The sequence below is a fragment of the Oncorhynchus mykiss genome, chromosome 25 (assembly GCF_057628025.1).
Source record: "Oncorhynchus mykiss isolate SJ-2025 chromosome 25, ASM5762802v1, whole genome shotgun sequence".
Lineage (NCBI taxonomy): Eukaryota > Metazoa > Chordata > Actinopteri > Salmoniformes > Salmonidae > Oncorhynchus > Oncorhynchus mykiss.
Window position 1 is genome coordinate 18,976,501 of NC_143046.1, and position 26,349 is coordinate 19,002,849.

General features: G+C 43.7%; 1 protein-coding gene across 4 annotated transcripts; it reads left to right on the forward strand.

The window, feature by feature from the left end:
* Window positions 1-1,258: 1,258 nt before the first annotated feature.
* On the forward strand, window positions 1,259-26,033 carry pdlim3b (PDZ and LIM domain 3b). 4 transcript variants are annotated; one of them, XM_090220339.1, is made up of 8 exons: window positions 1,259-1,582; window positions 14,908-15,059; window positions 16,381-16,465; window positions 16,813-17,000; window positions 22,317-22,535; window positions 23,399-23,526; window positions 23,710-23,821; window positions 25,705-26,018. In XM_090220339.1, the coding sequence occupies exons 1-8, from the start codon at window positions 1,490-1,492 to the stop codon at window positions 25,892-25,894; spliced, it is 1,167 nt and encodes a 388-aa protein (XP_090076465.1). In that variant the 5' UTR covers window positions 1,259-1,489; the 3' UTR covers window positions 25,895-26,018. The 4 variants fall into 4 exon arrangements, with proteins under 4 accessions (XP_090076465.1, XP_036825768.2, XP_021439184.2 ...); XM_036969873.2 differs by lacking the exon at window positions 16,813-17,000 and adding an exon at window positions 17,176-17,240; XM_021583509.3 differs by lacking the exon at window positions 22,317-22,535 and having other exon boundaries at window positions 25,705-26,033.
* The last annotated feature ends 316 nt before the right edge of the window (window positions 26,034-26,349 follow it).

The window sequence follows — 26,349 nt, forward strand, 5'->3', positions numbered from 1 at the left end:
ACAAATCCTCCCAGCTGGTCTCTAGTCAGCGGTGCTGTGCTCTATTAGAGGTTGTGCTTTCAGACTTGCTCTCCTTTCGAAGATAACATAATGACTTTCAAAGAAAGCACTTTATCTCAGAAAGCTATTGACAGTTGTGTGAATGCATCAGAGGTGTGGTCATACCTAGGAGGAGTGATGAGAGTAAGACTAAAGAATAAAGAGAGAACATAACAGTGAGAAACTGGTTGGTCAACTGGCCTTTTGAGCTTGGTAAGGATAGTGCTCTGCGGGTTTCCTCCAGGGCTATAAAAAGAGACTATAAAAAACTGACCCTAACCTTAACCTTGACCTTAACCCTGACCCTAACCCTAACTCTAACCTAATTTTAACAAATTCTGAAATGTAATATCAGTTTGCAGGTCAGGAGTGTTCATATAGCCTTTTTCTTGTGCAATGAAGGCCTGCTCAATCTCAGGCGTTCAACCAAGCTTTAAGTCCCCACCAAATAAGGGGGCAAGTTGTCAAAGCATGCAGGCCAAGTAAAACAGGTGATTTCTGACAGATTGCTTTGGCTCTCTAATGAGACAAGCACAGACTGCACTCAAACTGTAAATGGACTGTTGGACAGAGTGAATAGTCAGCCTTCTCCATCTGCACAGAAGAACATCTGCTTAAAGCAAGGCCCAGGCAGGCACTCATGGGCCCTGTTGATACCTGGTTCTATCATGCAACCTATGTCCTAATCTTGTCCACATTCTGATTGTGCTCACATTTTTAGACAAGCGTAGATCATTAAAAGACACATTGTGATCTGATTGTGATCAGATCTTATAAGTGTGAACAGACAAGACCAGGTAAAGATCAGGACATGATCAACCCCGTCTCCTTCCCATGCAGCGCGTGTCTTGGCAGACAGGTGTTGTGGTACAACTTTTATCAGCTCCAGAGCCGGGTCTTTCTGTCAGCCACTCGAGTCTGGATGCCTGTGTCATCTATGTAATATTTGCCTGCGTCTCTATTTGGGCACTGGTTTGGCCTGCTGACTGATGAGGGTGGGTCATCACACAGGAGTTGTCGAGCCCAACCAACAAGGAACAGAGAGAAAGGGGGGAATAGAGTGAGAGAGAGATAAACAGAGTGAGAGTAACTGACAGGGTAGGTTCTAGCACTCTGCCTCAGAGGTCCTCAGACAGCCGGATGACTTCACTCTGAGGGCGGGGCATCCTCCTAACATGCCCAGCGGCCTGTTATAAAGGCTCCTGGCCAGAGAGAGGCTGCCAATCAGCTCTAGAAGAGCAGTGTGTCTGTGTGTGTGTGTGTGAGAGAGAGAGAGAGAGAGAGAGAGAGAGAGAGAGAGAGAGACAGAGAGAGCGACAGAGAGAGAGACAGAGCGAGAGAGAGAGAGAGAGAGAGAGAGAGAGAGAGAGAGTGTGTGTGGAGGGAGAGATTAGCCTACTGCTGCTGTGACTGCTGCTCTACCAGAAACAGGGTGACAGCTAGGAAGATAATGCCCCAGAATGTGGTCCTGGATGGGCCAGCCCCTTGGGGCTTCAGGCTCAATGGAGGGAAGGACTTCAACCAGCCCCTGACCATCACCAGGGTGAGTGCCCACTGACCAACCTTAAACGTGATTAATACCATTTTTAAATATATTCTAAAATTGACTCGTAGGTGTGATATGGTTACATTTTCTGGTGCCTGTTAAATGCAGTGGCAGCATTTTGAACTAACTGTAGACAATGGAGTGATTTCTGACTGAAACAGGCTTACAAAGAGTTTCAGTAATCTAGGCTTGAGGAATTAAAAGCATGTAGAACTTTCTATACAGTATATCAGTGACAAATAAAAAACTTGACTTTTGCTTTATATATAGAAAATAATAAAAGCAGGACTGGACAACCTTTACATGTAGCTCAAGATGTAGGTCTGTGTCAAAGAAGACACACGGTTTCTGGACGTAGGTTTTACACTGGTGGACAAATGACCAAGGTAAATAAAACAACCTCTGATTTCATATCATTGAGCTGGAAGAAGTTGTTAGACATCCAACATTTGATGTCAGCAAGATACTGGTTGAAGGTTTGCTATGCTAGCTTGATCACTGGGTCTGTTTGGTAAATAAAGTAGCATGTCATCTGCATAGCAGTGAAACTGAATTTTATGATTGCGGATGATGTCACCCAGGGGACTCATGTACAGGGTAAATGTACAGGATGGGGCCCAGAATGTACAGGATGGGGCCCAGAATTGACCCCTGAGGGACACCATAGTAAATAAGTGCTGGGAACGATACTGAACCACCCATGGTCCCTGAGAAATGTCTGCCACATAGATATGACCTGAACCAGTCAAGGGCACTGCCGTAGATTCCCACCCACCTCTCCAATCTGTCGACAAGAAGGTTATGATCAATAGTATCAAACATGACACTGAGATCCAAAAAACTAGGATAGAGAACTTGGATAGAGCACTAGGATAGAGCACTAGGATAGAGCATTCACCAGCATCGTCAGCCAACAGAAAGTAATTACTGACTTTCAGTAAAGACGTTTCTGTGCTGTGAAGTGATTTGTTGTTCGTACTCATACTCAAATAAACCACCAAATGCTTTAAAACAACTTTTTCTAACATCTTGGATAAAAAAGGAAGTTTAGAGATGAGGCGGCGTATAGATTGGGCTTTTTAAGGAGAAGTTGGACCAGAACAGTTTTAAATTAGGCTGGGAAGGAGCCAGAGGTCAGGGAGCTATTTCCAATACACAAAATGTTGGGGCCAACAGTATGGATAACTTATTTTAGTAGTGCAGTAGGGACCATGTCCAAGGGTCAGGGGGAGGTCTTCATTTGAGGAACAGTACCAAGGAGGGACTCAAAGGATATTTGGTCAAAAGAGTAAAAGGAAGCAGTAGACAGTCTCAGAGTAGTTGCCTCTTGACCAGAAATGCTGGTATGGGGCTGGCTACTGTCATTCTGGGATCTAAAATGTTCTATGTTTTCTGTAGAAGATAATCGTAAAAACTGTTCGCAGAGACCAGGGGATGCAAGCATGTCATTGTTATGGGGGCCACTGACAACATACTCAATTGTCTTAAACAGAATTTTCGAGTTGTGGCACTTCTCAGAAATCAGGGTACTTCTCAGAAATCAGCGTACTTCTCAGAGATCAGGGTAGAGAAATGGTTTGCATCTTTAACAGCAACATTATAATTTCTCATCAGATCCTTCATTACTGGACATAATAGAATACTTGAAATTTGCATGCCTTCAATTTACATACCACCTTTCTAAGTTCACTTTTTAAGGCATGACTGTGGTCATTTAACCAACGTGAGACTGGCAGTTTATTATGGTTTTAACTGATGCCACTGAGTCTAAAGTAGCCTGATATACAGTGCCTTCGGAATGTATTCAGACCCCTTGACTTTTTCCACATTTTGTTACGTTACAGCCTTATTCTAAAATGAATTAAATAAAGAAAAATCCTCAGCAATCTACACACAACATCCCATAATGACAAAGCGAAAACAGGTTTTTAGACATTTTTGCAAGTGTATTAAAGATAATAAACAGAAATACCTTATTTATATAAGTATTCAGATCTTTTGCTATGAGACTTGAAATTGCACTGATCATCCTTGAGATATTTCTACAACTTGATTGGACATGATCTGGAAAGTCACACCTGTCTATATAAGGTCCCACAGTTGACAGTGCATGTTAAAGCAAAAACCAAGCCATGGGGTCGAAGGAATTGTCCGTAGAGCACAGAGAAAGGATTGTGTTGAGGCACAGATCCGGGGAAGGGTACCAAAGCATTTTTGCAGCATTGAAGGTCCCCAAGCACACAGTGGCCTTCATCATTCTTCAATGGAAGAAGTTTGGACTGACAGAGGAGCTCCAGAGTTTCTCTGTGGAGATGGAAAACCTTCCAGAAAGACAACCATCTCTGCAGAACTCCACCAATCAGGCTTTTATGGTAGAGTGGCCAGACGGAAAAAGGCACCTAAAGACTCTCTAACCATGAGAAACAAGATTGTCTGGTCTGATGAAACCAAGATTGAATTATTTGTCCTGAATTCCAAGCGTCACGTCTGGAGGAAACCTTCCACCATCCCTACGGTGAAGCATGGTGGTGGCAGCATCATTCTGTGGGGATGTTGTTCAGCAGCAGGGACTGGGAGACAAGTCAGGATCGAGGCAAAGGTGAATGGAGCGAAGTACAGAGATCCTTTATGAAAACTTGCGAAGCGAAGTTTCACCTTCCAACAGGACAATGACCCTAAGCACACAGCCAAGACAACCCAGAAGTGGCTTCGGGACAAGTCTCTGAATGTCCTTGAGGGGCCCAGGCAGAGCCTGAACTTGAACCTGATCTAACATCTCTGAAGAGACATGAAAATAGCTGTGCAGCAACGCTCCCCATCCAACCTGACAGAGCTTGAGAGGATCTGCAGACAAGAATGGGAGAAACTCCTCAAATACAGGTGTGCCAAGTTTGTAAGATCATACCCAAGAAGATTTGAGGTTGTGATCACTGCCAATGGTGCTTCAACAAAGTGCCTAATAAAGGGTCAGAATAGTTACGTAAATGTGATATTTCAGTTTTTATTTGTTATAAATTTGCAAAGATATCTAAAACCTGTTTTTCTTTGTCATTATGGTGTATTATGTGTAGACTGATGAAGGGGAAAAACGATTTAATCCATTTTATAACAAGGCTGTAACGTAACAAAGTGTGGAAAAAGTCAAGAGGTCTGAGTACTTTCCGAATCCACTGTAGGTCAGTGAAACTGTTCAGCAAATCAGCGGTATGACGACAAAGACCCGGATCATTAGGAGAGGATATAAAAGCAGTGGTAAATGTACTAGCACTTGATGATGCGAGAGCGATTGGGGCAGACTTTTATTTTATTTAAATTCTCCTTTTTCTTGATATCCAATTGGTAGTTACAGTCTTGTCCCATCGCTGCAACTCCCCTACGGACTCGGGAGAGGAAAAGGTCGAGAGCCATGCATCCTCCAAAACACGACCCTGCCAAGCCCCACTCCTTCTTGACCCATTGCTCGCTTAACCCACAACCCAGCCGCACCAATGTGTCGGAGGAAACACCGTCTAGCTGGAAGTCAGCTTGCAGGTGCCCGGCCTGCCACAAGGAGTCACAGGAGCGCAATGAGACAAGGAAATCCCGGCCGGCCAACCTCTCCCCTAACCCGGACGACACTGGGGCAATTGTGCACCACCTCATGGGTCTCCCAGTCGCGGACGGCTGTGACACAGCCTGGGATCGAACCCAGGTCTGTAGCGATGCAGTGGCTTAGACCGCTGCACCACTCAGGAGGCTAGGGGTGGCAGACATTTTTAGGGGAAAGTATTTTAAAAACAATAATGAGATGGTCAGAGACAAACACATCAATAGTTTCCAAGTGATCAATATTCAGACCATAGGACAGCAGGAGATCAACACTATGGCCTTGGTAGTGTGTAAGCCCTGTGGCATGTAGCACATTCTAACTCTCCCTGGCTAGTGCATTCTTTAAATAACTCTGTCATATTTAAACATGACCAAAGCCAGCTGGTCAGAGAAATCCTGCAATGAACAAACTATTAGGTTTATGTTGTGGAGGGCGGTACACTGGAATGGATAAGGTGAGCTGTTGCTTATTCAAGCAAATGATAAGACTTTAAAATACAGGGCTACATACTGTATATGCTTATGTCTCAATGAATGACGGCTACCCTCCCCAACAAGGCCAAACGGCCTGGATGTCTACTGAGGCACCATGGAGATCTCCAGTCACACCTGTCACAGCCAGGAGCACATATCTTCTTACCCCTCAGCCCCCTGGAACGCCCCTCGACCCCCAGGAACCCCCCTCGTCCCCCAGGAACCCCCCTCTTCCCCCAGGAACCCCCCTCGACCCGGGTCCGTAACGAGCTGCTGAAGGAGTAGAAGGGATAGGACTGAGACACTTAGCAGACTGTTAGTAGTGTAGGACTGAGACACTTAGCAGACTGTTAGTAGTGTAGGACTGAGACTCTTAGCAGACTGTTAGTAGTGTAGGACTGAGACACTTAGCAGACTGTTAGTAGTGTAGGACTGAGACTCTTAGCAGACTGTTAGTAGTGTAGGACTGAGACACTTAGCAGACTGTTAGTAGTGTAGGACTGAGACACTTAGCAGACTGTTAGTAGTGTAGGACTGAGACACTTAGCAGACTGTTAGTAGTGTAGGACTGAGACTCTTAGCAGACTGTTAGTAGTGTAGGACTGAGACACTTAGCAGACTGTTAGTAGTGTAGGACTGAGACACTTAGCAGACTGTTAGTAGTGTAGGACTGAGACTCTTATCAGACTGTTAGTAGTGTAGGACTGAGACACTTAGCAGACTGTTAGTAGTGTAGGACTGAGACTCGTAGCAGACTGTTAGTAGTGTAGGACTGAGACACTTAGCAGACTGTTAGTAGTGTAGGACTGAGACTCTTAGCAGACTGTTAGTAGTGTAGGACTGAGACTCTTAGCAGACTGTTAGTAGTGTAGGACTGAGACACTTAGCAGACTGTTAGTAGTGTAGGACTTTGACTCTTAGCAGACTGTTAGTAGTGTAGGACTGAGACTCTTAGCAGACTGTTAGTAGTGTAGGACTGAGACACTTAGCAGACTGTTAGTAGTGTAGGACTGAGACTCTTAGCAGACTGTTAGTAGTGTAGGACTGAGACACTTAGCAGACTGTTAGTAGTGTAGGACTGAGACACTTAGCAGACTGTTAGTAGTGTAGGACTGAGACACTTAGCAGACTGTTAGTAGTGTAGGACTGAGACTCTTAGCAGACTGTTAGTAGTGTAGGACTGAGACTCGTAGCAGACTGTTAGTAGTGTAGGACTGAGACTCTTAGCAGACTGTTAGTAGTGTAGGACTGAGACACTTAGCAGACTGTTAGTAGTGTAGGACTGAGACTGTTAGCAGACTGTTAGTAGTGTAGGACTTTGACTCTTAGCAGACTGTTAGTAGTGTAGGACTGAGACACTTAGCAGACTGTTAGTAGTGTAGGACTGAGACACTTAGCAGACTGTTAGTAGTGTAGGACTGAGACTCGTAACAGACTGTTAGTAGTGTAGGACTGAGACACTTAGCAGACTGTTAGTAGTGTAGGACTGAGACACTTAGCAGACTGTTAGTAGTGTAGTACTGAGACACTTAGCAGACTGTTAGTAGTGTAGGACTGAGACTCTTAGCAGACTGTTAGTAGTGTAGGACTTTGACTCTTAGCAGACTGTTAGTAGTGTAGGACTGAGACTCTTAGCAGACTGTTAGTAGTGTAGGACTGAGACACTTAGCAGACTGTTAGTAGTGTAGGACTGAGACACTTAGCAGACTGTTAGTAGTGTAGGACTGAGACACTTAGCAGACTGTTAGTAGTGTAGGACTGAGACACTTAGCAGACTGTTAGCAGTGTAGGACTGAGACACTTAGCAGACTGTTAGTAGTGTAGGACTGAGACTCTTAGCAGACTGTTAGTAGTGTAGGACTGAGACACTTAGCAGACTGTTAGTAGTGTAGGACTGAGACACTTAGCAGACTGTTAGTAGTGTAGGACTGAGACACTTAGCAGACTGTTAGTAGTGTAGGACTGAGACACTTAGCAGACTGTTAGTAGTGTAGGACTGAGACTCTTAGCAGACTGTTAGTAGTGTAGGACTTTGACTCTTAGCAGACTGTTAGTAGTGTAGGACTTTGACTCTTAGCAGACTGTTAGTAGTGTAGGACTGAGACTCTTAGCAGACTGTTAGTAGTGTAGGACTGAGACACTTAGCAGACTGTTAGTAGTGTAGGACTGAGACTCTTAGCAGACTGTTAGTAGTGTAGGACTGAGACACTTAGCAGACTGTTAGTAGTGTAGGACTGAGACACTTAGCAGACTGTTAGTAGTGTAGGACTGAGACACTTAGCAGACTGTTAGTAGTGTAGGACTGAGACTCTTAGCAGACTGTTAGTAGTGTAGGACTGAGACACTTAGCAGACTGTTAGTAGTGTAGGACTGAGACACTTAGCAGACTGTTAGTAGTGTAGGACTGAGACTCTTAGCAGACTGTTAGTAGTGTAGGGCTGACACACTTAGCAGAGTGTTAGTAGTGTAGGACTGAGACACTTAGCAGAGTGTTAGTAGTGTAGGACTGAGACACTTAGCAAACTGTTAGTAGTGTAGAACTGAGACACTTAGCAGAATGTTAGTAGTGTAGGACTGGAAGAGCCTGGGCTCCTTGACCAAAATGACACCCTATTCCCTTATAGTGCATGATTTTAGACCAAAATGAATGCACTATGTAGGGGATAGGGTACCATTTAGCATACAAATGTGTTGTGGCTGACGAGAGCTAGGATGGGGAGGTCACAGGTTTACTTAAGAGTCACACAGCAAGACTTAGTGAATACTTCCTCCAGCATTCCGGCTGACTGTAGATGATCCTTGAGCTGCACTTTCATGTTCTGGCTAATGTTTGAAATATTGTCAGGAATGGTGCTAATGGTATATAATGTAACCCAGCACTGTAACCCAGAGTATTTGGGACCAATGAAAAGCTGGTTATTTTTCATTCCTCCAAGTTCATGTCCTTATTACCTAACTGTGATCCAATGCTACTTCTTGGAGGTTTTGAATGATCATTAGCTGGATAACATTAACTATGATTAACTGTGGGCTTCAAGAGAGCCGTCCAGAGTTAGAGACAAATATGACCCATAATGACACAGGTTCCTGCTAACCAGCCTGATTTGATCCACATCGCTCTGATTAAGACCAGAATCTACATTCTGATTAAGACCAGAACCTTAATTCTGATTAAGACCAGAACCTAAATTCTGAGTAAAACCAGAACCTACATTCTGATTAAAGCCCAAACCTAATTTCTGATTAAGACCAGAATCTGTAAAGATGAGGAATAGGAAGGATCAGACCAAAACGCAGCGTGGTAAGTGTCCATGTTAATTTGAATAAATAAACTGAACACTGCAATAACCAAAAAACAACAAAGAGAGAGAGAGAGAGAGTGAACGAAACAGTTCTGTAAAGTGAAGACACACAAAACAGAAAACAACTACCCACCAACACAGGTGGGAACAGGCTACCTAAGTATGGTTCTCAATCAGAGACAACGATAGACAGCTGCCTCTGATTGGGAACCATACCAGGCCAAACACAGAAATATAAAACATAGAACAAAACATAGGATGCCCACCCCAACTCACGCCCTGACCAAACTAAAATAGAGACATAAAAAAGGAACTACGGTCAGGACGTGACAGAACCTAAATTCTGGTTAAGACCAGAACCTGATTTCTGATTAAGACCAGAACCTTAATTCTGATTAAGACCAGAACCTAATTTCTGATTAAGACCAGAACCTAAATTCTGATTAAGACCAGAACCTTAATTCTGATTAAGTCCAGAACCTGATTTCTGATTAAGACCAGAACCTAATTTCTGATTAAGACCCGAACCTAAATTCTGAGTAAAACCAGAACCTACATTCTGATTAAGTCCAGAACCTAATTTCTGATTAAGACCAGAACCTAAATTGATTAAGACCAAAATCTACATTCTGATTAAAGCCAGAGCCTAAATTCTGATTAAGACCAGAACCTAAATTCTGAGTAAAACCAGAACCTACATTCTGATTAAAGCCCAAACCTAATTTCTGATTAAGACCAGAACCTAATTTCTGATTAAGACCAGAACCTAATTTCTGATTAAGACCAGAACCTAAATTCTGATTAAGACCAGAACCTTAATTCTGATTAAGTCCAGAACCTGATTTCTGATTAAGACCAAAACCTACATTCTGATTAAGACCAGAACCTAATTTCTGATTAAGACCAGAACCTAATTTCTGATTAAGACCAGAACCTAAATTCTGATTAAGACCAGAACCTTAATTCTGATTAAGTCCAGAACCTGATTTCTGATTAAGACCAAAACCTACATTCTGATTAAGACCAGAACCTAATTTCTGATTAAGACCAGAACCTAATTTCTGATTAAGACCAGAACCTAAATTCTGAGTAAAACCAGAACCTACATTCTGATTAAGACCAGAACCTAATTTCTGATTAAGACCAGAACCTAAATTCTGATTAAGACCAGAACCTAAATTCTGAGTAAAACCAGAACCTTAATTCTGATTAAGTCCAGAACCTGATTTCTGATTAAGACCAAAACCTACATTCTGATTAAGACCAGAACCTAATTTCTGATTAAGACCAGAACCTAATTTCTGATTAAGACCAGAACCTAAATTCTGATTAAGACCAGAACCTAAATTCTGAGTAAAACCAGAACCTACATTCTGATTAAGACCAGAACCTAATTTCTGATTAAGACCAGAACCTAAATTCTGATTAAGACCAAAACCTAAATTCTGAGTAAAACCAGAACCTACATTCTGATTAAAGCCAGAACCTAAATTCTGATTAAGACCAGAACCTAAATTATGATTAAGATCAGAACCTAATTTCTGATTAAGACCAAAACCAAGCAGAAAGCATATCCATGCCATAGTCAGGGTCTGGGAATACAATAGTGATCTACAATTTAGGCCAAATGTGTCTTATCATGACCATGGTTATTTCAATGATGCCTAACTGTTTCCTCTGCTGATTAGGTTTGTGACGTCTATCCAACAACAACATTACTGCTAAAATCCCAGCTGTTATTCTATTAAAACCAATCACCCAACAATCATGCTGTATTGCTCATACAAAAATAACTGATAAGCAACGGAAGACCATGGTTATATACTGTTGGTATTCGTCCCAAATGGCACCCTATTCCTTTTATAGTGTACTAGTTTTGACCAGAGCCCATAGGGATTAGTGTTATAATATGAGTCCCATCTGTCTGAAAAGGATTGGTCATAAGGTGCTGGGAATTGGCTGGTAGTGATATCTTCGTGTGGGTAGCATGTCCTTACCTGTGCAGTGCTCTTCTCTGAGAGGTGCCTCTGGGTCTATATGGCATGTTTTTCACAACGTTGTCAAAGCCATTACTGATGATGCCTACGTCAAAACAGGAAACAGGTGTTCCAGTATGTGACTAAAGTGCAAACAGTCTGCTTCTGCTTGTACTGTATGCCAGTCTGCTTTTATCTGGTAACAACGTGTGGTTATGGCTGCTATCTAATTGTGTTTTGTATGCGTATAGTTTTGAATAGTATGAGTGGTTATGTGATTTCTTGAGGATGTGTATTAGTGTGGAACTGAGACTGTGTGTGTGGCGGATGTATTTTAAGCCCCTCCTTCTCAAATGGCTCTTACTTCCTGTCCTGTCATGCAGAGGTGTCATGGCGGTTCCTCTGTATGAGAGGTGTCATGGTGGTGTGGTTCCTCTGTGTAAGAGGTGTCATGGTGGTTACTCTGTGTGAGAGGTGTCATGGTGGTTACTCTGTGTGAGAGGTGTCATGGTGGTTACTCTGTGTGAGAGGTGTCATGGTGGTTACTCTGTGTGAGAGGTGTCATGGTGGTTACTCTGTGTGAGAGGTGTCATGGTGGTTACTCTGTGTGAGAGGTGTCATGGTGGTTACTCTGTGTGAGAGGTGTCATGGTGGTTCCTCTGTGTGAGAGGTGTCATGGTGGTGTGGTTCCTCTGTATGAGAGGTGTCATGGTGGTTACTCTGTGTGAGAGGTGTCATGGTGGTGTGGTTCCTCTGTGTGAGAGGTGTCATGGTTGTTACTCTGTGTGAGAGGTGTCATGGTGGTTCCTCTGTGTGAGAGGTGTCATGGTGGTGTGGTTCCTCTGTATGAGAGGTGTCATGGTGGTTACTCTGTGTGAGAGGTGTCATGGTGGTTACTCTGTGTGAGAGGTGTCATGGTGGTTCCTCTGTGTGAGAGGTGTCATGGTGGTGTGGTTCCTCTGTGTGAGAGGTGTCATGGTTGTTCCTTTGTGTGAGAGGTGTCATGGTGGTGTGGTTCCTCTGTATGAGAGGTGTCATGGTGGTTCCTCTGTGTGAGAGGTGTCATGGCGGTTCCTCTGTGTGAGAGGTGTCATGGTGGTTCCTCTGTGTGAGAGGTGTCATGGTGGTGTGGTTCCTCTGTGTGAGAGGTGTCTTTGGTGGTGTGGTTCCTCTGTGTGAGAGGTGTCATGGTGGTGTGGTTCCTCTGTGTGAGAGGTGTCATGGTGGTGTGGTTCCTCTGTGTGAGATTGGTCATGGTGGTGTGGTTCCTCTGTGTGAGAGGTGTCATGGTGGTTCCTCTGTGTGAGAGGTGTCATGGTGGTTCCTCTGTGTGAGAGGTGTCATGGTGGTTCCTCTGTGTGAGAGGTGTCATGGTGGTTCCTCTGTGTGAGAGGTGTCATGGTGGTTCCTCTGTGTGAGAGGTGTCATGGTGGTGTGGTTCCTCTGTGTGAGAGGTGTCATGGTGGTGTGGTTCCTCTGTGTGAGAGGTGTCATGGCGGTTCCTCTGTGTGAGAGGTGTCATGGTGGTTCCTCTGTGTGAGAGGTGTCATGGTGGTGTGGTTCCTCTGTGTGAGAGGTGTCATGGTGGTGTGGTTCCTCTGTGTGAGAGGTGTCATGGTGATGTGGTTCCTCTGTGTGAGAGGTGTCATGGTGGTGTGGTTCCTCTGTGTGAGAGGTGTCATGGTGGTTACTCTGTGTGAGAGGTGTCATGGTGGTTCCTCTGTGTGAGAGGTGTCATGGGGGTGTGGTTCCTCTGTGTGAGAGGTGTCATGGTGGTTCCTCTGTGTGAGAGGTGTCATGGTGGTTCCTCTGTGTGAGAGGTGTCATGGGGGTGTGGTTCCTCTGTGTGAGAGGTGTCATGGTGGTTCCTCTGTGTGAGAGGTGTCATGGGGGTGTGGTTCCTCTGTGTGAGAGGTGTCATGGTGGTTCCTCTGTATGAGAGGTGTCATGGTGGTTCCTCTGTGTGAGAGGTGTCATGGTGGTGTGGTTCCTCTGTGTGAGAGGTGTCATGGTGGTTACTCTGTGTGAGAGGTGTCATGGTGGTTCCTCTGTGTGAGAGGTGTCATGGTGGTTACTCTGTGTGAGAGGTGTCATGGTGGTGTGGTTCCTCTGTGTGAGAGGTGTCATGGTGGTTACTCTGTGTGAGAGGTGTCATGGTGGTTACTCTGTGTGAGAGGTGTCATGGTGGTTACTCTGTGTGAGAGGTGTCATGGTGGTTACTCTGTGTGAGAGGTGTCATGGTGGTTACTCTGTGTGAGAGGTGTCATGGTGGTTACTCTGTGTGAGAGGTGTCATGGGGGTGTGGTTCCTCTGTGTGAGAGGTGTCATGGCGGTTCCTCTGTGTGAGAGGTGTCATGGTGGTTACTCTGTGTGAGAGGTGTCATGGGGGTGTGGTTCCTCTGTGTGAGAGGTGTCATGGTGGTTCCTCTGTGTGAGAGGTGTCATGGTGGTTCCTCTGTGTGAGAGGTGTCATGGTGGTTCCTCTGTGTGAGAGGTGTCATGGTGGTTCCTTTGTGTGAGAGGTGTCATGGTGGTTCCTCTGTGTGAGAGGTGTCATGGTGGTTCCTCTGTGTGAGAGGTGTCATGGGGGTGTGGTTCCTCTGTGTGAGAGGTGTCATGGTGGTTCCTCTGTGTGAGAGGTGTCATGGTGGTTCCTCTGTGTGAGAGGTGTCATGGGGGTGTGGTTCCTCTGTGTGAGAGGTGTCATGGGGGTGTGGTTCCTCTGTGTGAGAGGTGTCATGGTGGTTCCTCTGTGTGAGAGGTGTCATGGTGGTGTGGTTCTTCTGTGTGAGAGGTTCTCACTCAGTAATTCCAGATGTCTGTTAGAGACAACAGAGTAGTATGAAACCACAAACAGACAACAGTCTGCAGTATGTGACCTGATACTGAGGACATGGCTCCTGATACCATACAGTATAGCATACCAAAGAAGTTAATGTACTGTATTTGGTTTGTACAGGTTAGAGTTAGGACATGTACACCACGTTCAAATGAGGAGTAATATGAAACAGGAACGTAAAGGAGGCAGCTGTTATCAAGTTGTTTCCCTCGTAGAAGATATATGATACAGGCAGCGTAACGTAACAGAGCCCAAATGAATCATCCAGCCATAAATAGCCAGATAGATTACCCCAGTCTGCATTAATCTGCCTTTTCAACAGAACAACAGGAGAGATAAGTAGTGAGAGAAGGGGGGGGGGGGGGGGGGGGGCAGGTGGAGAGGCCCAGGCATGGTGAAGGGTTAAGGTAAGAACCTGGAGGCAGAGGGGTGAGGTGACTACCTCTGGAATGACGCTGACCAGGTAGGAGAGGGGCAAAGGGATGATGTCAGGCCCCATTAGAGGCAGATAGAGAGAGGGAGTAGAGAAGGGGGGGTGGGAGAGGGGGGGGGGTGGAGAGAGAGAGGAGGGGGAGAGAGGGGGGAGAAGAGAGGGGGGAGAAGAGTGGAGAGAGAGGGGGGGTGGAGAGAGAGAGGAGGGTGAGAGAGGGGGGAGAAGAGAGGGGGGAGAAGAGTGGAGAGAGAGGGGGGGTGGAGAGAGAGAGGAGGGGGAGAGAGGGGGGAGAAGAGAGGGGGGAGAAGAGTGGAGAGAGAGAGGGGGGAGTGGAGAGAGAGAGGAGGGGGAGAGAGGGGGGAGAAGAGTGGAGAGAGAGAGAGGGGAGAAGAGTGGAGAGAGGGGGGGGGGGGGGGGGTTCTAGGCTTGGAGACAGAATGGATGCCTAAGCAGTTAGATCAGCAGGCTGTCAATAGTGTAATCCCCTATCCCATGTACTGTATTCTGGCACCACACAGTGATGGACACGTCATCCACACAGCTTTATTTATAGGGCATGTAAAACACAGAATGGACTCCTATTCATACTCTAGGTGTAGCCATTATGTTGAAACAGCCCGTGTACTGCAATGTCTACCAACCACTGTGCTTCTCCCACACATTTGTGCCCCATTAGAACTGTTCAAACTGAAGTGGTGCTTGGTTTCTAGGTGACGCCTGGCAGCAAAGCCTCGCTGGCCAACCTGTGCCCCGGTGACATCATCCTGGCCATAGAGGGTGTGAGTACAGAGTGCATGACTCACAGCGAGGCCCAGAACAAGATCAAAGACCCTGCCTCCCGCCTCGGCCTCAAGATTGAGAGGTAGGTGAGCAAGCAGAATGACTGGTTGTGTCCCAAATGGCACCCTATTTCCTTTGTAATGCACTACGTTGTGCCCGGGTCAAAATAGGGCCCTGGTTAAAGTAATGTACTATATAGGGAATAGGGTGTATTTAGGATGCATGCACCCTGGTGATAAGATGATAACACAAGTACAAGGACACCAGCCATCTATGGTCAACTTTTGTTAACAGTAGTGTACGCATGAAAGATAGATAGTTATGAACTGGGTGGTTCGAGCCCTGAATGCTGATTGGCTGAAAGCTTTGGTGTACCGCGGGTATGACAAAACATTTTTTTTTACTGCTCTAATTACGTTGGTAACCAGTTTATAATAGCAATAAGGCACCTCGGGGTTTGTGATACATGGCCAATATACCACGGCTAAGGGCTGTGTCTTGGCACTCCCCGTTGCGTCGTGCCCAAGAACAGCCCTTAGCCGTGGTATATTGGCCATATACCACACCACCTCGGGCCTTATTGCTTAAATACACACAACACAATGTTGAATAGTCTAGCAGTTATGACATTTAAATACACACCACACAATGTTGAATAGTCTAGAAGTTATGACATTTCTTCCTTTCAAGCTTTTTTTATCAGGATCTGCATTAGCAGTCGCCGATGGAGACAGTTAGTCTTACTGAGGTCTTACTGAGGTCTTACTGAGGTCTTACTGAGGTCCCACACAGAACAAAAACACATTACAGACTTTACAATTGACATACATTTCAAAACATTAACATGTAGTGTGTGTGTGCAGCTATCAGTTACACATACCTGTCAATACATACACACTACAAGCTAACAGAAATAAGAAGGAAATCAAATCACATTTTATTTGTCACATACGCTGAAGGCAACGGGTGTGGACTTTACCGTGAAATGATTGCTTGCGAGCCCTTCCCAATGAGGCAAAGTTTAAAAAAGGTACAAAAATAGTAAGTCAAGGGGAAACATTGACTGCCTGTCTTTGGCTGAGCTATAGAGCTGCATAGTGAACTTGTTAGGCCTTTATGAGTGGTTGCCGGGCGCACGGCACTCAGTCAAAATGCCGGGGCTGCATTCCATCTCTTTGATTCATAACCTCATGAAACTGTTTGAGAGTCTTGCGTGGGGTCAGAGATGCTCGAGGCGCTGATGTAAATTACGAGTGCAGCAAGGCCATGTTTGGGTCAAAATGCTAAGCAGCTGGCCTGTCTGGCTACAGTTTGATCTGGATTTATTATTTAATGTCAGGAAGGAAGGAAGGCTGCTGTATATCAGGGTTTGACTGACCGTGGACTCTTTCTCTGTCTTGCAGGCCTGAGACCAAAATGTGGTCCCCCCAAGTCACAGAGGATGGGAAAGCAAACCCATTCAAGCTCAATTTAGAGGCAGAACAACAAGTAAGTAGCAGAAGGAATAAATGTTCTTAGGTTAAGGACTGCATTCCGATTCACATCAATCCCTCTCCTGGTGTTTGTGTGGTTGTGTAGAGTTACAGTATAGCTGGTATTCAATTGAATTAAATTGTCCCCTTCAGGCATTTCTAGGGTTATAGTGGTTCTTCAGATACATACAGTGTAGCTAGTATAGCTTTGACCACTGCATGCAGTGTGTGTACCGTGTAGCTTGTATAACTTTGACCACTGCATGCAGTGTGTGTACCTTGTAGCTTGTATAGCTTTGTGTACAGTATAGCTTGTATAGCTAGCTGCATGCAGTGTGTGTCTCTGTCTTGCTCCACATGTAGGAGTTGAAACCTATCGGTACAGGTCACAACCGACGGGCCCAGCCCTTCATGGCTGCGGCCACCATAGACAACGGACGCCAGGTTGTGAGTTCCTCCTACAACACTCCCATAGGCCTCTACTCCTCAGGCAACATCCAGGACGCCCTGCACGGACAGCTCCCAGGCCTTGTTCACGATAAGCATCAGGGGTGAGTAAGTGCCAGGCTGATCCGGACACCCTTCCTGATGCCCCGTGGACCCCACCTCTCCCCTCCTCCACCCGGTGTCACTAACCCTGCCTCTTGCTTCTCTTCTCCTCCCTGGCTGCTCCTCAGAGCGCCTCTCTAACTCCTCTACTGCCTCATCCTCTTCTGTTTTTTACAGGACCTGGGCTACTTTGAACACAAGTTTAACGTCAGGCCTAAGCTCTTCTTACCTGCAGGCCAAAGGTCACTAGTTTCAACATCTCCCTACTGATGCAGTAATACAGTAATACTAGTTGCAACATCTCCCTACTGATGCAGTAATACAGTAATACTAGTTTCAACATCTCCCTACTGATACAGTAATACAGTAATACTAGTGTCAACATCTCCCTACTGATGCAGTAATACAGTAATACTAGTTTCAACATCTCCCTACTGATACAGTAATACAGTAATACTAGTGTCAACATCTCCCTACTAATGCAGTAATACAGTAATACTAGTTTCAACATCTCCCTACTGATGCAGTAATACAGTAATACTAGTTTCAACATCTCCCTACTGATACAGTAATACAGTAATACTAGTTTCAACATCTTCCTACTGATACAGTAATACAGTAATACTAGTTTCAACATCTCCCTACTGATGCAGTAATACAGTAATACTAGTTTCAACATCTCCCTACTGATGCAGTAATACAGTAATACTAGTTTCAACATCTCCCTACTGATGCAGTAATACTAGTTTCAACATCTCCCTACTGATACAGTAATACAGTAATACTAGTTTCAACATCTCCCTACTGATGCAGTAATACAGTAATACTAGTTTCAACATCTCCCTACTGATGCAGTAATACTAGTTTCAACATCTCCCTACTAATGCAGTAATACAGTAATACTAGTTTCAACATCTCCCTACTGATGCAGTAATACAGTAATACTAGTTTCAACATCTCCCTACTGATGCAGTAATACAGTAATAATAGTTTCAACATCTCCCTACTAATGCAGTAATACAGTAATACTAGTTTCAACATCTCCCTACTGATACAGTAATACAGTAATACTAGTTTCAACATCTCCCTACTGATACAGTAATACAGTAATACTAGTTTCAACATCTCCCTACTGATGCAGTAATACAGTAATACTAGTTTCAACATCTCCCTACTGATGCAGTAATACAGTAATACTAGTTTCAACATCTCCCTACTGATGCAGTAATACAGTAATACTAGTTTCAACATCTCCCTTCTGATGCAGTAATACAGTAATACTAGTTTCAACATCTCCCTACTGATGCAGTAATACAGTAATACTAGTTTCAACATCTCCCTACTGATGCAGTAATACTAGTTTCAACATCTCCCTACTGATGCAGTAATACAGTAATACTAGTTTCAACATCTCCCTACTGATGCAGTAGTACAGTAATACTAGTTTCAACATCTCCCTACTGATGCAGTAATACAGTAATACTAGTTTCAACATCTCCCTACTGATGCAGTAATACTAGTTTCAACATCTCCCTACTAATGCAGTAATACAGTAATACTAGTTTCAACATCTCCCTACTGATACAGTAATACAGTAATACTAGTTTCAACATCTCCCTACTGATACAGTAATACAGTAATACTAGTTTCAACATCTCCCTACTGATGCAGTAATACAGTAATACTAGTTTCAACATCTCCCTACTGATGCAGTAATACAGTAATACTAGTTGCAACATCTCCCTACTGATGCAGTAATACAGTAATACTAGTTTCAACATCTCCCTACTGATACAGTAATACAGTAATACTAGTGTCAACATCTCCCTACTGATGCAGTAATACAGTAATACTAGTTTCAACATCTCCCTACTGATACAGTAATACAGTAATACTAGTGTCAACATCTCCCTACTAATGCAGTAATACAGTAATACTAGTTTCAACATCTCCCTACTGATGCAGTAATACAGTAATACTAGTTTCAACATCTCCCTACTGATACAGTAATACAGTAATACTAGTTTCAACATCTTCCTACTGATACAGTAATACAGTAATACTAGTTTCAACATCTCCCTACTGATGCAGTAATACAGTAATACTAGTTTCAACATCTCCCTACTGATGCAGTAATACAGTAATACTAGTTTCAACATCTCCCTACTGATGCAGTAATACTAGTTTCAACATCTCCCTACTGATACAGTAATACAGTAATACTAGTTTCAACATCTCCCTACTGATGCAGTAATACAGTAATACTAGTTTCAACATCTCCCTACTGATGCAGTAATACTAGTTTCAACATCTCCCTACTAATGCAGTAATACAGTAATACTAGTTTCAACATCTCCCTACTGATGCAGTAATACAGTAATACTAGTTTCAACATCTCCCTACTGATGCAGTAATACAGTAATAATAGTTTCAACATCTCCCTACTAATGCAGTAATACAGTAATACTAGTTTCAACATCTCCCTACTGATACAGTAATACAGTAATACTAGTTGCAACATCTCCCTACTGATACAGTAATACAGTAATACTAGTTTCAACATCTCCCTACTGATGCAGTAATACAGTAATACTAGTTTCAACATCTCCCTACTGATGCAGTAATACAGTAATACTAGTTTCAACATCTCCCTACTGATGCAGTAATACAGTAATACTAGTTTCAACATCTCCCTTCTGATGCAGTAATACAGTAATACTAGTTTCAACATCTCCCTACTGATGCAGTAATACAGTAATACTAGTTTCAACATCTCCCTACTGATGCAGTAATACTAGTTTCAACATCTCCCTACTGATGCAGTAATACAGTAATACTAGTTTCAACATCTCCCTACTGATGCAGTAGTACAGTAATACTAGTTTCAACATCTCCCTACTGATGCAGTAATACAGTAATACTAGTTTCAACATCTCCCTACTGATGCAGTAATACTAGTTTCAACATCTCCCTACTAATGCAGTAATACAGTAATACTAGTTTCAACATCTCCCTACTGATACAGTAATACAGTAATACTAGTTTCAACATCTCCCTACTGATACAGTAATACAGTAATACTAGTTTCAACATCTCCCTACTGATGCAGTAATACAGTAATACTAGTTTCAACATCTCCCTACTGATGCAGTAATACAGTAATACTAGTTTCAACATCTCCCTACTGATGCAGTAATACAGTAATACTAGTTTCAACATCTCCCTACTGATGCAGTAATACTAGTTTCAACATCTCCCTACTGATGCAGTAATACAGTAATACTAGTTTCAACATCTCCCTACTGATGCAGTAATACAGTAATACTAGTTTCAACATCTCCCTACTGATGCAGTAATACAGTAATACTAGTTTCAACATCTCCCTACTGATACAGTAATACAGTAATACTAGTTTCAACATATCCCTACTGATGCAGTAATACAGTAATACTAGTTTCAACATCTCCCTACTAATGCAGTAATACAGTAATACTAGTTTCAACATCTCCCTACTAATGCAGTAATACAGTAATACTCGTTTCAACATCTCCCTACTGATACAGTAATACTGTAATACTAGTTTCGCCAATCCCTACTGATGCAGTAATACTAGTTTCAACATCTCCCTACTAATGCAGTAATACAGTAATACTAGTTTCAACATCTCCCTACTGATGCAGTAATACAGTAATACTAGTTTCAACATCTCCCTACTGATACAGTAATACTGTAATACTAGTTTCGCCAATCCCTACTGATGCAGTAATACTAGTTTCAACATCTCCCTACTAATGCAGTAATACAGTAATACTAGTTTCAACATCTCCCTACTGATGCAGTAATACAGTAATACTCGTTTCAACATCTCCCTACTGATACAGTAATACTGTAATACTAGTTTCGCCAATCCCTACTGATGCAGTAATACTAGTTTCAACATCTCCCTACTAATGCAGTAATACAGTAATACTAGTTTCAACATCTCCCTACTGATACAGTAATACTGTAATACTAGTTTCAACATCTCCCTACTGATGCAGTAATACAGTAATACTAGTTTCAACATCTCCCTACTTATACAGTAATACTGTAACACTAGTTTCGCCAATCCCTACTGATGCAGTAATACTAGTTTCAACATCTCCCTACTGATGCAGTAATACTAGTTTCAACATCTCCCTGCTGATGCAGTAATACAGTAATACTAGTTTCAACATCTCCCTACTGATGCAGTAATACAGTAATACTAGTTTCAACATCTCCCTACTGATGCAGTAATACAGTAATACTAGTTTCAACATCTCCCTACTGATGCAGTAATACAGTAATACTAGTTTCAACATCTCCCTACTGATGCAGTAATACTAGTTTCAACATCTCCCTACTGATACAATAATACTGTAATACTAGTTTTGCCAATCCCTACTGATGCAGTAATACTAGTTTCAACATCTCCCTACTGATGCAGTAATACAGTAATAACAGTTTCAACATCTCCCTACTGATGCAGTAATACAGTAATACTAGTTTCAACATCTCCCTACTGATGCAATAATACAGTAATACTAGTTTCAACATCTCCCTACTGATGCAGTAATACAGTAATAACAGTTTCAACATCTCCCTACTGATGCAGTAATACAGTAATACTAGTTTCAACATCTCCCTACTGATGCAATAATACAGTAATACTAGTTTCAACATCTCCCTACTGATGCAGTAATACAGTAATACTAGTTTCAACATCTCCCTACTGATACAGTAATACAGTAATACTAGTTTCAACATCTCCCTACTGATGCAGTAATACAGTAATACTAGTTTCAACATCTCCCTACTGATGCAGTAATACAGTAATACTAGTTTCAACATCTCCCTACTGATGCAGTAATACAGTAATACTAGTTTCAACATCTCCCTACTGATGCAGTAATACAGTAATACTAGTTTCAACATCTCCCTACTGATGCAGTAATACAGTAATACTAGTTTCAACATCTCCCTACTGATGCAGTAATACAGTAATACTAGTTTCAACATCTCCCTACTGATGCAGTAATACAGTAATACTAGTTTCAACATCTCCCTACTGATACAATAATACAGTAATACTAGTTTCAACATCTCCCTACTGATGCAGTAATACCATAGTCAGTTTTATTCAGTCACAGAGTAAATGATCTTATACTTACTGATTGTAATATTTCTATATAGCTGCAATAACTAATCTTCCATCTTTCCTGTCTCTTTCATGTGTTGTGCTGTCTCTTCTCCCCTGCCCTACCTCTGGCTTTGCAATCACTGACCACCGCCCTCAGCGAGTGCCCTCCTCCGCAAGGCCTGATGGGAAATGGCCATCAGACGGTGGTCACCCTCTCCCCCCCTGACCCTCCCCTGTCTGCTAACTCCGGCACAGACCAACCCCTGGCCCCCAGTGCTCAGTATAACTCCCCCATTAACCTGTACTCTGAGGCCATTGTCTCGGCCGCTCAACAGCTAGCTCAGGTCACCTCAGTAGAGGAACAGGTCCCTCTAAGGTAATCATAGGTGTGTGTGTGTGTGTGTGTGTGTGTGTGTGTGTGTGTGTGTGTGTGTGTGTGTGTGTGTGTGTGTGCGTGCGTGCGTGCGTGCGTGCGTGCGTGCGTGCGTGCGTGCGTGCGTGCGTGCGTGTAAAATTGAACAACCTCTGCTTACATTATAGTACCAGTCATTATAGTACCAGTTTGGACACGCCTTCTCATTCAAGGGTTTTTCTTTATTTTTACTATTTTTTACATTGTAGAATAATAGTGAAGATATTTGATATTTGATATTTATTAGTTCCAAAGGGGCTAGGCAAGAGAATAGTCATGGACAAGCAAAAGGTCAAACCAGATCAGAGTCCAGGAGGTACAGAGCGGCAGGCAGGCTCGAGATCAGGGCAGGCAGACATATTAGAGCGTGACACGTGACATCAGGGCGTGACACAGCCCAATTGAGATGGTTTTGGATGAGTTGGACCGCAGATTGAAGGAAAAGCAGCAACAAGTGCTCAGCATATGTGGGAACTCATTAAAGACTGTTGGAAAAGCATTCCAGGTTGAAGCTGGTTGAAGCATGCAAAAGTGTGCAAAGCTGTCATCAAGGCAAAGGGTGGCTACTTATAAGAATCTAAATTATAAAATATATTTTGATTTGTTTAACACTTTTTGGGTTACTACATGATTCCATGTGTTATTTCATAGTTTTGATGTCTTCACTATTATTCTACAATGTAGAAAAAAGTTAAAATAAAGAAAAACCCTTGAGTAGGTGTGTCCAAACTTTTGACTGCTACTGTATATTATGGTGAAGGCCAGAGGAATTCCAGAAAAAGGTACCATATGATAAAATCCTATCTCCTCTCCCTCTTGCATCCTAGTGGTAAGACACTGTCCTCCATTAAGGAGTCTCATGTGTACCGGATGCTCCAGGATGACCAGGATAGGCCACATGAACCACGTCAGTCAGGCTCCTTTAAGGCTCTGCAGGAACACGTGGAGACTGATGGTGAGCTAAATCCAAGCATACAGACAACTTATCCACTCTGACGGCACTTAATAACAAAGTACACGTTTTAGTAATTATTTATTGATAAAAGGTAGAATGAGCAGGGTTGGGTAGAAACGGATTCCACGTAGCAGGGATTGACATCTTAACACAGCAGTAAACCAATGTTTTGTGCATTAATAGGAGCAAAGCCGTTGATTACTAGAAGTGTAAGAGCTCCGGTGACAAAGCATCCTACACCTGCGGGATCGCTACAGAAACTACCCCTCTGTGACAAGTGTGGAAACGGCATAGTGTGAGTACCCACTACCCAGGCTGACAGGAAATAAGGCACTGGAGTGCCATGGTGCTGCCCTCTCCCAATGACTCATCTGATCCTACCCTCTCCCAATGACCCGTCTGATCCTGCCCTCGCCCAATGGCCTGCCTGATCCTACCCTCTCCCAATGACTCATCTGATCCTGCCCTCTCCCAATGACTCATCTGATCCTGCCCTCGCCCAATGACTCATCTGATCCTGCCCTCTCCCAATGACTCATCTGATCCTGCCCTCTCCCAATGACTAATCTGATCCTGCCCTCGCCCAATGACTCATCTGATCCTGCCCTCTCCCAATGACTCATCTGATCCTGCCCTCGCCCAATGACTCATCTGATCCTGCCCTCGCCCAATGACTCATCTGATCCTGCCCTCTCCCAATGACTCATCTGATCCTGCCCTCGCCCAATGACTCATCTGATCCTGCCCTCTCCCAATGACTCATCTGATCCTGCCCTCTCCCAATGACTCATCTGATCCTACCCTCGCCCAATGACCTGTCTGATCCTGCCCTCTTCATGTTCTGGATAATGACTAAACCAAGAAGAATGTATTAATAAACCACGAAGGACCTCCGCTACATTATACACATGTGAACAGGCAGGTAATGAGAAACCATGGCAGGAATGTTTTTGCGGTGAGGAAACACAAGATGACAGCGTCTACCTTGCCAGATCTGTCCTCTCTCATCTTTTGGTTTTGGGGGATGAAAGTAAGAAGTACATGAAAGGATTGAGTAAGGGAATATACCTGCCTCTGATACTTTTGATGTGGTGGGGCACATCTGCTGTTGCATAAGACCAAGGTCTAAGTGGGGTATGGTTAGAGCTATGGTGGTTTTGGATCCATAAATCTATCTAGATGGCAAAGTATAACCTCCTGCCTAGGCTGATTGCACAAAGCGCATAATAACAATAATTCAGAGCATTGGGAGGAAGTGTCTGGTAGACAAGATTAGGCAAAGTAAGACAGTCAACTCTCTTGTCCCCTGCTCCCACAGTAAGACAGTCAACTCTCTCTTGTCCCCTGGTCCCACAGTAAGACAGTCAACTCTCTCTTGTCCCCTGGTCCCACAGTAAGACAGTCAACACTCTCTTGTCCCCTGGTCCCAGAGTAAGACAGTCAACACTCTCTTGTACCCTGGTCCCACAGTAAGACAGTCAACTCTCTCTTGTCCCCTGCTCCCACAGTAAGACTGTCAACACTCTCTTGTCCCCTGCTCCCACAGTAAGTCAGTCAACTCTCTTGTCCCCTGCTCCCACAGTAAGACAGTCAACACTCTCTTGTCCCCTGCTCCCACAGTAAGACAGTCAACACTCTCTTGTCCCCTGCTCCCACAGTAAGACAGTCAATTCTCTTGTCCCCTGGTCCCACAGTAAGACTGTCAACACTCTCTTGTCCCCTGCTCCCACAGTAAGACAGTCAACACTCTCTTGTCCCCTGCTCCCACAGTAAGTCAGTCAACTCTCTTGTCCCCTTCTCCCACAGTAAGACAGTCAACACTCTCTTGTCCCCTGCTCCCACAGTAAGACAGTCAACACTCTCTTGTCCCCTGCTCCCACAGTAAGACAGTCAACACTCTCTTGTCCCCTGCTCCCACAGTAAGACAGTCAACTCTCTTGTCCCCTGCTCCCACAGTAAGACAGTCAACACTCTCTTGTCCCCTGCTCCCACAGTAAGACAGTCAACACTCTCTTGTCCCCTGCTCCCACAGTAAGACAGTCAACACTCTCTTGTCCCCTGCTCCCACAGTAAGACAGTCAACACTCTCTTGTCCTCTGCTCCCACAGTAAGACAGTGAACTCTCTCTTGTCCCCTGGTCCCACAGTAAGACAGTAAACTCTCTCTTGTCCCCTGCAGAGGCACAGTGGTGAAGGCCAGAGAAAAGTTCCGCCACCCTGGATGTTTCGTGTGCTCCGACTGCAAAGTCAACCTGAAGCAGAGGGGCTACGTCTTTGTGGAGGGGCAGCTGTACTGCGAGACCCACGCCCGCGCCCGGACGATACCTCCAGAGGGACACGATGTCATCACCGTTTACCCCACGGCTTGAGACCAGTGGACTGGGAAATGCACAGACCTGTCCAAATGGAGCAAGAACTGTAATTTGCCACTCCCCTTCTCATACAGAGTATTTCAGGACAAAATACATGATATATGATATATATATATATATATATATATATATATATATATATATATATATATATATATATATATATATATATATATATATATATATATATATATATATATATATATATATATATATATATATATATATATATATATATATATATATATATATATATATATATATATATATATATATATACAAGCTGCACTGTGGATAGATAGGCCATACTACAGTGGCGTTCATCAACTTAACACCCTGAACTGAACATATCAATATCTGTGGACATTATGATGCAATTGTGAATTTGCTTATCACCGTCAAAAACGCAACCATTTATCTTTTTAAAAAGGAATATGTTTGTTATGCCTTGT

Bases quoted from the DNA above. Each gene is read 5' to 3' on its own strand.
- pdlim3b (XM_090220339.1), top strand. From the start codon at position 1,490: ATGCCCCAGAATGTGGTCCTGGATGGGCCAGCCCCTTGGGGCTTCAGG. The intron at 16,466-16,812 runs GTAAGTAGCAGA...CTCCACATGTAG, and splicing joins ATTTAGAGGCAGAACAACAA to GAGTTGAAACCTATCGGTAC. The intron at 17,001-22,316 runs GTGAGTAAGTGC...CACCGCCCTCAG, and splicing joins GTTCACGATAAGCATCAGGG to CGAGTGCCCTCCTCCGCAAG.